The sequence below is a fragment of the Rhinolophus sinicus genome, chromosome 2 (assembly GCF_057876585.1).
Source record: "Rhinolophus sinicus isolate RSI-liver-muscle chromosome 2, RSI-T2T, whole genome shotgun sequence".
NCBI lineage: Eukaryota > Metazoa > Chordata > Mammalia > Chiroptera > Rhinolophidae > Rhinolophus > Rhinolophus sinicus.
In genome coordinates, this window is record NC_142502.1 from 12288574 (window position 1) to 12299737 (window position 11164).

Sequence of the window (11164 nt, forward strand, 5' to 3'; positions counted from 1 at the left end):
TTAAAAGTACCAGCTGGCGCCTTTCTGAAGAGAGAACTCTGTGAAGCGGATTCCTCTTTCCACCGCTGTGATAACTGGTCCCTCACCTGAGGAAGACCTCACTTCGCTGGCATGAGCCAGCGTCCCTGCAGCTGCTCCCCACGTTCTCGCTCCAACTCCTGCCGCTGCCCCTACAGCGCCGTGACAGCCTCCGGGCGCCCTCACCCCTTGGACAGTGAGTGGGAGAAGAGGGAGCATGGGAGGCTGGGTTCCAGGAGGGGGGTCTGGTGAACGGCAGGGGCCGTGCGACTCGAACCCAACACCTTCCCGAGTCCGTGTGCGGCTCCACCCTGGGCCTCCGACGGGCCCCGGCGGCGGTCCCTGGGGCCGGGAGAAAGAAGGCTGGCGTTCTGGGAAGGGAACCAGATGTGCTGAGGCGGTTTGGCTGGCCCGTGTCCCGCCTGCCACGCCGAACCTAGACGCCAGCTCCCGGGGAGGTGCGGGCTGAGGCCTCCTAGGGCGTCCTTCTTTGCTTGGAAGATCCACCTCTCCCCACAAGGCTGGAATGGGCGCCAAATGCCCCCTCCCCTCCCCCATTCCACCCTGGGGCTCCAGCTCTGCAGGCCTTGCAAGCCAGCGGTCCCCTGAGCCTGGCCAGCTGTCTAATCCCCACTCCCCGCGCCCCTTTTCCGTATCTGTCCCCCACCCTCAGATCCGAAGTCAGTTTCCCCGGTTTTTCGCCACCTCAGCCTTGCTGGCGGGCGCGGGAGATCGAGCTCGCTGTTATCTCCCGCCTCCTCAGCAAGGCCCGCGCCCTGAGGGGCCACCCTAGCGACCCCTCAGGATTTCTAGGGTCTTCCCCCCATCGACTCCCGCCAAATGGAGGGACCCCCACCCCCATCGGACCAATCACTTTGGGACCTCCAAACAAAAATGTTCAATTTCTCCTTTTTTCCCCTTTACCCAGTAACTCTGTCTCAAGGCCTGGGAACAGATGGGGGGGAAAGCAGTTTTCAGTACAGACCAGTGAATTTGGGCTTTTTTAGCTGATTTTGTGAAATTTGAAGAATTGGTTGTTATTTTTGGCTGTTCTCCTTGAAGCACTAGTTTTTTAGTCCAAACTTGGATAGAATGAAAAGCAGTAGAATAAATGCTTATTTTTATCCTCTGTTGCTGTCTCTAAAAGAGATCCAAATGCATTTATTTTAACTCGGACATTAACAAATTTTAAAAATTAGCAATGTGATATTGGAATATTTGGTAATCTCTGGAAGATACCCATTTCTTTAGAAAAGAATATGGAAGACTTGAGAAAAAAAAATACTTAACAGATCATGTCTATTTCTAGAAGGTAATGGATCATAAGTCTCCCTGTGAAATTTTGAAGCTTGATGGCTTTAAGAAGGGGTCTTTTGATTGTTTAATTCCAGTTGTCTCTTTACCACCATCCAGTTTCTTGAATGTTTTTCCTGTTTACAAATTTGAGGAAATTAAATTTAAAAATTTATTGCATTCAAATATTTTTTAAAGTTTATAAAATTTTTTTTCTCTTAGAGATTATGACTAATTTGCAGTTTATGGCGGCAAGCCTTGGGGCTCTCTTAAATTTTTGAAGAGTAGCCATGCCTACATGCCTAATGTTGGGCACATGCTGGCTATCTTAAAGGTATTAGAGATTGTAGAACTTATTTAACATTGAATAGCTGTAAAGATTTTTAAGCACTGTCTATTTAATATGGAGTGTCAGATTATATTGAAAAGTTAAATAGAAGGTTACACTTTGTACACTTAACTATAATAACTTCTTTTTCATGATCGGACTATTAATGAGAGGTTTGAAAAATGCATTATGTTGAACTTACCAACTCCATGAAGTGGATATTAATATCTCCATTTTAGAGAAAATGAAAGAGACTGACTGTTCTACATCACAAAGTCAAAAGGCTGAGCTAGGGTTTTCAGGTGAAGTTAGATCTGATTCCTGGAAAAAGTAAAGAATATTCTGAAATGTATACTTCTGTCTAGAGTATTTTTTGCTACTTTTAAAATATTCATAGTATACAATATTAAGGAATATGAAGGGATTTTCCATATGAATAATTGATGAAAATACTGTAGATTCTAGTGATTAGAGCATGTGTGACAGGGACTCTCAAGAGTTCAGTTCAATTTAATTTTCTCACCCCCATTTTATAGAGGAGGAAAGAGTTAACTTCCTCAGTTTTCCCCAACTCAGCAAATGACACTTTACACTATAGATGTTCAAATCTTTAACCCCAGGGTATTCTTGGATTCTTTACTCCACTTTCCTTCATCATCCATATCTAATACATATGAAGCTCTTTTGATTTTTGACTTTAATCTCCTAAATAAATCTCACATCTATTCATTTATCTTCATTTTCACTATGGTCATCAAGTCTCAGGTACCAAACTCTTTGGACTCTCGTGATACATACTTCTAACTAGTCTCCTAGCTTCCACTTGTACCTTCCTACAATCTGTTCTCCACAGCTACCAATGATTTGTTTTAAAGTATAAACCAAATGTCTCTATTTAGAATCCTTCAAACACTATTACACAATAAAATCCACCCTACCTTAAAAATCCCATTCTGCCTTTCCAACCTTATTTTTCAGTCATTTTCCCTCCTAGCTCACTAAGTTGCAGTCCTACAGGACTTTCACTTCTTTAAATACTTAATACTTGTCCTTGCTTCCAGTGTTTCCCTCTGTCTGGAACTCTCCCACCAGATAGATTTTCACAAGGCTTTCAGGTCTCAGAATATCACCTCTAAAAGATCGTCCTTGACTAATTTCTTCCTTTCTCCACACCCTGTCACAAAGTAGGCATTGGATAAATGAATGAGGTAGCAGAACTAGACTTTGAACCCTTATCAGTCTGATTCAAAAGGTCATGAAACCACGCAATATTTTCTTCCCCTTTCTGAATATCAACTCAATTATATAAAAACATTTTCCAAATTGTTTAGGGATATTTGGCTTGGTCACTGGAAAGCACTGAAATAGTTGAAAGACCTGGAATTAGCCTTTTACGAAACGGCTACTTTCAGGATCCTGTTGTATAAAAGTGGTACTGGTTTATTTTTGCAGTTTGTTATGGAGATTTTTTTTTAAAGTACATTACATAATTTCACATTTTAAAACAATCTACAACCGGCATCCAGATTTTGGAACCAATAAAAGCAGAGTTCCTTGGAGAAATAACTGATTCTAGGGCTGGAATGGGGAAAATACAAGATGAGCTTGGAGCATCTCATCATAGTGCCAGAAAGTAAGGAATACTCCAAAAACAAAATAATGGATGTATGTCAAATGTACATGAACTTAACAATGGAAAGCCAGAACAATTTGAGCAACAACAAAATAATGTATTGTGTTATAACCAAAGTCCATGAGTATGTATATCTCTTAACTACCTGTAAAATCTTGGGCAAGTTACTTAGCTGAGCTTCAAGTGTTCTCAGAAAAATAAGGTAATAATACCTCTCCATCCTACCTCAAAAACTTGTGAGAACCAAGTGTTTGGAAACAAATTGGAAACTGTAAACTTCTGAACAAGTATAAGGTATTTGAGTCATTATTCATTCTGAATTTAAAGAACTGTCCATATTCAAGTAAAATTGCATGAAAGGCGTTCTTCTATAGGATAGTCTTCCAGTAACTGTCCTAAAGACAAACAGAAGGGGGGTTATCACTTTGTGAGAGGTGTAAATTTCTAACTATTACATTGTTTTGTACACCTGAAACTAATAAATTAAAAAAAATAAAGATAAACAGAAGAATGCCTTTGAAATGATGAGTTTCAGAAGTACAGTTTCAGGCCTCTTCCCTTTAGGCAGCTAAACAAAGTGAAATGTATGTCTTTGTAGGTGGCTTCTACTTTTTTATTCTCTCGGATTAAAGGTGGTCATATGTAAATCATACTTCATTACTTGAGACAAAATAAAAACCATCTTGGAATATTTTACTTTTTCAGAGTGGAAGACAACCAATCAAAATAATTTGATCTAATTAGGGTTAGTTTGGGAGATTAGAATTTGTATATTCTTTATTTGCTTTTCATGCCCCAAACTCTTAGCTTAAACCTAAACTTTTGGGTAAGTCCAAGGTTTAGTGGGATCTGGGACACATGCTATGTCTTCGCTGTATTAGTCATTGGGAACTTACAGAGAATCTCTACCTACAAGGTTACTTCCTATCGAGGTGCCCTTTAGTATTTTGACTTAAAGCTTTTGCTCTAAATAAAAATGGTAACATTAATATGGACAGATTACCAATATTTAAGGGCAGACTAAACATAGTGACTGGTATATACATTTACTTACAGGATAAATTGTAATTGACTTGTAGGGAGATAGTGGATGACAAGTACAATCGAAGCACATCTTAGGTTGGTGCAAAAGTAATTTCTGTTTAAAAGGTTAAAAACAATTGCAAACACTGCAATTACTTTTGCACTAATCTAATGCTATTCATATGCTCTGCCTTCAGTGATGCTAAGCAGTTTTCTAAGCTCATTTCTATATATCCCTTCCCAGAATAGTGCTTTTGCTCACACTGTCCTTTGGTGAATACCCTTCCAACCTCTACTGCCTGACAGAATCCTAATCATTCTTTAAAGCAGTGACTCTCATCTGAGTAGTGGGGGAGATTTTCCTGCCGCTGTCTTCTCCCAACTGCCAATATTTGGCAATAACTGGTGACTGGAGATATTTTTTATTGTCTTGCCTAGGTAAAAGGGGTTACTAAAGGCATCAGATGGGTAAAGGCTGCTAAATATCCTACAATGTGCAGGACAGAGCCCCTAACAATGAATTATCTGGTCCAAAATGTCAGTAGTGCAGAGACAGACAATCTGCTTTAAAGATATTTTAACTGATTTCTAAGGCCATGGTGGTGGTGATACAACCCTAAATAAGTCTTTGGCTTTTTTGAAGCTCAAATTTGAATCAATAACTGCATTCTAATGAGTAATATCCAGAAATAATTGCATGATTTGTTTGTAGTATCATGACTTGTTTTTCCTCATCATGCTACTTATCATAAATAGCAAGTACCATTGTCTTCAGTTTTTTAAGACAACTGAACAGGAATTCACATGCACTGCCCTACCACCCTCACATTCTTATATCTGGTCTTATGCTGATTGGAATGCCATTCTTATTTTCCATATCTTCTGATTGGTATCTGAAGTATTCTTCTGGTTCTTTCATTAATTAGTCATGAGAAATCTTTGTTCAGTAATTAAAGAGAGCAGAGTTTCTAGTACTTATTAGGCAAGATATAGGGAGATATTGCTGTGCTTGAGCTTATTATCCAGTAGCGTAGACAAACACCTTGAATGTCTGACTGTCACCCAGAGCATCTGTCAATAAAACTTAAATATGAGAGCTCTGTGAGTTCAAGTAGACTTTCATTTATGGGTATTTAAATTTATCGGCTTTTTAGTCCTTTCTCTTGGCTACCTGTTAATTATTCTAAGGTTTATAATAATTGCTAATGTTTAAATAATGCACACATATTTTTGTTACTTTTATCAAAACTGTTTGACATTTAGACATTCCCCTCCCCCATTGGTCTTAACCATATTTACTGTCAATGGTTTGATGCTTAAGCCAAAACTAACTATAAATGTCATTTCAAGTCCAGGGTATAAACACTGCTTCTAGAAGTATTTGATTACTATAAGGATCTCTGACCTCAGACCCCACTCTTGATGCCTCACATTTCCTTATTTGTTCCTTAAGCACAAGTATTTATTAAATAGTCCCTTTCTACTGTTTTTTACTCAATCAGTATAGACTTCAAAAGTGAAATGTTGCAGTTATACAGATGTATAAGCAATCTGTTCTGAAATACCATTTCAGGAATAAGATATATGTATACTTGTCATAAAATTTAAGTAATATTTTCTCATGTCACATCTCAGTAATTAAACTTGGATAATTTACAGTTACATAGGCAATATACAGTGTTGAGAGAATGCAAAGCAATTAAGATGTAAGAATATGTGAAGATTTTGCTGTTAAGTAAATATGTTGTTTTTGTAGGTTGCAAAGAAGAAAGTTCCACTCTTTCTGTCAAAATGAAATGTGATTTTAATTATAACCATCTTCATTCTGAACTTAAACTGGTAAAACCTGATGATGACATTGGAAGGCTAGTTTCCTGCGTTTCTCCATGTTTGGAAGGTTCTTATGAAGATTGCATTAAAGACTATGAAAAGTTATCAGATATTGGGTCACCGATTGTGAGCCCCAGGATTGTAGAACTTGAAACTGAGAGCAAGCCCTTACATAACAAGGAAAATCAACATGTGCTACCATCACTTACTGGTTCAAATGAAATAGAACTAGAGACCGCTGGACCTTGTGAAGACAGTGGCTATTCTTCATTTTCCCAACAAAGTGGCCTCAGTGAACATGAAGAAGCTAGCCTTCCCCTGGACATTGACAGTCCACAGTCTTGCCTGCTACAGACGCAAAGCCCAGATCAATTTCCCAACAAAAACTTGTTGCCAGCTCTTCATTTTGCAAAAGTGGTTTGTTCAACATTAAAAAAGAATACCAAACGGAATCCTAAAATAGACTGGGAGAAGTTGAAGGACTATAGTGTAAATTTTAGACTACAGAATATAATTGGCAGGAAAATGGGCCTCGAATGCGTGGATATTCTCAGTGAACTCTTTCGAAGGGGCCTCAGACATCTCTTAGCAAATATTCTAACGCAGCTCAGTGATATGGACTTAATCAAGTAAGTATCATTGCTTTAAATGTATTAGTATAACACACTGAGCGTGTTCATTAGATGGCTCACTCAGCACCACCAGCTCATGCAAAAACATAGTAGGTAGTCTTTTGCGTTGTTGTTTAATTGAGAAGTACTCTTTGAAAGTGTTAGTTTATACTGGTCTTTATGAAATACATAGCTAAAGCAAAGTAGATACAAGTATTGATTTTTATTGTTGGCTATCTTGAAGGATATAATCAACATCACAGGTTCTATATTTGGTTCACAAGGTGGATTTTTTAAGTTTGATTTCTACTGATAGCAATATGTCCTAGAGTACTTTGAAATTTGCCCACAACATTTACCACTAACATGGTGCTTTATATACAGTGATGGCTACTTGATGTTTACAAATATTGTGAAAAAATGAAGTACAAATGAGTGGTTCTTGAGCCTGGGTACACTTAGAATTACTTGATGGGAGCTTTAAAAAGAAAAAGTACAGAACCCTGACCCCTATTTCAGACCAATTAAACCCAAAAGACTAGGCATGAGGTATCCTTAAATCTTAAGTGCCCTGGGCAATTCTAATGGATAGCCATGTTTGAGAAGCTCTGCTAATAAAAATGTCTCTTTTGCACTATTAATGTTTCTGTAATATAGTTACCTTAGATCTTTGTGATGCTTTAATTGTTTCCTTTAAAATCATTTACAGTGTATCTAAAGTGAGCACAACTTGGAAGAAGATTCTAGAAGATGATAAGGGAGCATTGCAGTTGTACAATAAAGCAATACAAAGAGTTACTGTAAGTTGTTGCGTGATGTTTTCATTTTAAAATATAGCAACTAGTGCTCTATATCTTTAGAAGTAGGAGGGAAAAGTAGATAACAGGTAATCTGGAAATCCTTTATATTCAAAAAGCATTTCAGCCTTTTATTAGAACTTGTTAAAGAAAAGATAAAGGGAAAACAATTCCACCTTAGTCATTTATTCCTAGAAATGGACTTTCCAAAAGTAAAAAAGGGAAAATTGCTCAGTTCTCACATAATCTTGGTTGCCATTTGTGTATTTTTTCAGTTATCAGATAAACAGTAAATTATTAACATACTGAGGATTCTTATTATAGAAGGGAATTCATTTACTTTAAAAAAATAACTTTAAGTTCAGGATATGACTAAAATTTCAGGCCTGGGAATTGGCAGACTTTAAGTCCAAATTTTGGTGCTTCTGCTTATTAACTAACTTTAGACAGGTATTGCTTTAATTCTCCAAGTTGAATTTCTTTATTGATAAGCTGGCGTAAATGGAAGGTTTTCTAACCGAAAAGGTTTTTGAATCTATTCCTGACACTGAGGTGACAATTAAACATGACTGTTGCCATCTACTGGTGGTGGGAAGAATGATCTTTTGTTCTGGTTGCAGTACTGATCAATCATGTATTAAGTGCTCGATAGACTTAAGCATAGACTTAAGCATGAAAAGTGCTTCTCACAATTTCTTGTTTGTAATTTCTGTCAATAGCTCAGGCTTTAAAATGCCTATGTGAATAGTTTTGTGCAGGTAAGCATGTGCAGGTAAATTGGATGTGGAGATAAATCCTTTATATTCTCATTTGCCCTTTTCTATGTGTACAAACAGTAAAAATGCCTGACTGTTGAGAATACAAGAGTATATTTTTAAGTCCTATTAACTTTTTTTTTAATTAGGAAAAGAACATTAAGTTTTCACCACATGCTTCAACCAGAGAAAATGTTATGTTCAGAACTGCATTGGCTTCTGTTCAAAAATCAGCAGCCCAAACTCCTCCCAGCAAAGATGCTCGACCCAAGTTATCCAATCCAGGTGATCAGAAAGGTTCTATTTACAGTCGGCACAATGAATTCTCTGAGGTAATTTTTTATCAATAAATTAGAAACATGGCATTTGTTAAAAGGATTTAGAGTAAGAAATGGAAAATTTTCAATTTAATCAAAACATAATGAGAACTATTAAGGAGTTATTAATGGAGACCTTATCTTCTCTCACCTTCATTTTTTCAAAAACGTTGAAAATCAATAAAGCATTTATAACTCAACTAATAAATCGGGAAAGTACAGCGATGTCTTTCTGTGCTGAAAATAATAGATACCATTTGGCATTGTTTATGACACTTCAGTGTTGTTGAGATCTAATTTGTAAACACTAAGGAAATAATGAAAAACATTGAATTTAAAATTTATAAAACTTCAATATTATATTTTACAATTGCTGTCTTTAATATCTAGGAAAAGAACTAAATAGAAAAAGGCCATTTTTCAGACATTGAAGGCCTATACCTTCAAATCATTGGGCAATGTGTGTTTAGTTCTACTCACATGTGGTTACTTTTACAAGCTTAATTTAAAAACCATAATCTTACAGACGAGTGCATGTTTTGACATAATGCTGACTGCCTCGTGTTGGTCAATAAATAATTAAGTTGTATGTAATAAAGTTTGTTTTTGTCCTAACTGTTTATGATATAATGACTAACACAATGTAATTTTATTCAAAAAGCATTTATTGAGCATCTGCTATCTTAACAAATACTGCATAAATAAGAAAACACGGTGACCTTCATAAGCTTAACACTCTAGACCGGAAGACGGCTTCCATTAAAAAAAAAGGCCATATAATGTGGGAGATGCTTTAAAAAAAGATATAACTAGAGGTAGAAGAGCAGTAAACTCTTGAGTGACACTCGGAAGACTTCACAGGAAAAGTGACATTTAAGTTAGGCATAGATGTGTGAGTAGCATTCATGAAGTAAAAGAGATTATGTTTAAAAGCAGCATTAAGAAATTGCTACTGGACCAGTCCATAAGTGATACTATCTCTCACCCATTGAACAGTAAGCTCCTTAAGGGCCGGAGTTGTCTCCTGTGACATTGATGCTTTACATATATTGGGGAAGGCATAGAGGTGCCATTCTTGTTTTTCCTAACTACATTACATTCAGTCCTTACTAAACTTTGTTTATGGGTTTTCTTCTTCTAGGTTGCCAAGACATTGAAAAAGAATGAAAGCCTCAAAGCTTGTATTCGCTGTAATTCACCTGCAAAATATGATTGCTATTTACAGCGGGCAACCTGCAAACGAGAAGGCTGTGGGTTTGATTATTGTACAAGGTGTCTGTGTAATTATCATACCACCAAAGACTGTTTGAATGGCAAGCCTCTAAAAGCCAGTTATAAAGTGGGTCCTCTGCCTGGTACTAAGAAAAGCAAGAAGAGTTTACGGCGATTATAATTATTAAATCTGTTATAACTGATTATGAAGGTTAGTCAGAAAGTGTTAGGTTTTAATACGAAAAATAAATGTATTATGATATTCGACTTTATGTTGATATCAATGTAGTACATGGGATTTCTTTTCCCTGGTAAGTAGAGGATGCACACAACCTCTTAAAATATTTTACAATTTAATGTGACAAAGTTCAAAATTCTTAGTATAAATCAGAAAAATTAAATATTTTAAGAAAAAAGAAAACCAGTCGTCAGCTATTTGTAATTCAGAGGTAAAGTTATTCAGTTTTACAGTAAAGGAAGTCCATGTAATTTTACCTAGACAATCTTAAAAATTTTGTTTACCATCTTAGCATTTAAGACATTTTATTTGCTTTACTAAATTAATATCAACTTCTGGTGTCTGTTAATTTAAATGTTTTAATACCTTTTTTGAACCTTGTTTTCAGTGTGTATATCTTGCTTTTCTTTGTTGTAATATCTGTTTTAATATTTCTGTGCATATGTAAATATATGTATTTTTATGTGTCTAAGAAAATAAATGTGACTTGTATATATTATATATATAAAAATTTTGTTCCTGTTATGAATAAAATTATTACACTTAATAAATAATGGGAACCTTTTATTTCGATAAACATTTTAATCCTAGAAACAGCTTCCTTAGGAAGCTGTTGAACTGCATTAGTGTGTGACGGCACTGAGTGTGTCTGTGTCTAATCAATGGAGCTTGTTTTGATTCCCCGGCTCTATTCTAATCCCAGTTTTCTCCCAACTCACAATATTTTAGTAGCTGTGGAATTGGGTCTTCAAATAAGCATTTCAAATTGATTCAATACAAGACCATAAACATAGTTTGAGAAATACTGACACATATATTAATTCATCACTAAACCAGTTAATGGGTTAAATAGCCACAAAATATAAAAATCGTGCTAGAAAAATTAAAACAATGTAGAGTAAAATGTTATCTTTGAATCAGCATTTGGGCTAGTAAGAGCTTAAACAGTCAATTTTTTTTAAAAAAATCGGTTCTGTCTAAACTTGAATATATTCTGGTTTCCATTATGAATAGGGAGAAATTATAAGAGTTTGAATAAAGACCAAAGGCCAGAAGTTTTAAGGTGCAGACCTCAGATCCTCTGAGTATCAGGGCCTCAAAGAAGTTTA

At 36.3% G+C, this 11164-nt stretch overlaps 1 protein-coding gene across 1 annotated transcript; it reads left to right on the forward strand.

Moving 5' to 3' along the window:
* Positions 1-76: 76 nt before the first annotated feature.
* FBXO5 (F-box protein 5) lies at positions 77-10606 on the forward strand. The gene is made up of 5 exons (XM_019749236.3): positions 77-214; positions 6052-6754; positions 7446-7536; positions 8438-8620; positions 9747-10606. Exons 1-5 carry the CDS (start codon positions 112-114, stop codon positions 9996-9998), a joined length of 1332 nt encoding a protein of 443 aa, XP_019604795.3. The 5' UTR covers positions 77-111; the 3' UTR covers positions 9999-10606.
* The last annotated feature ends 558 nt before the right edge of the window (positions 10607-11164 follow it).

What these genes read in the sequence shown, in the direction of transcription:
- FBXO5 (XM_019749236.3), top strand. Translation starts at nt 112, where the DNA reads ATGAGCCAGCGTCCCTGCAGCTGCTCCCCACGTTCTCGCTCCAACTCC. An exon ending in AGTGATATGGACTTAATCAA is followed by an intron (nt 6,755 to 7,445) that starts GTAAGTATCATT and finishes AATCATTTACAG; the next exon opens with TGTATCTAAAGTGAGCACAA. An exon ending in AAGCAATACAAAGAGTTACT is followed by an intron (nt 7,537 to 8,437) that starts GTAAGTTGTTGC and finishes TTTTTTAATTAG; the next exon opens with GAAAAGAACATTAAGTTTTC.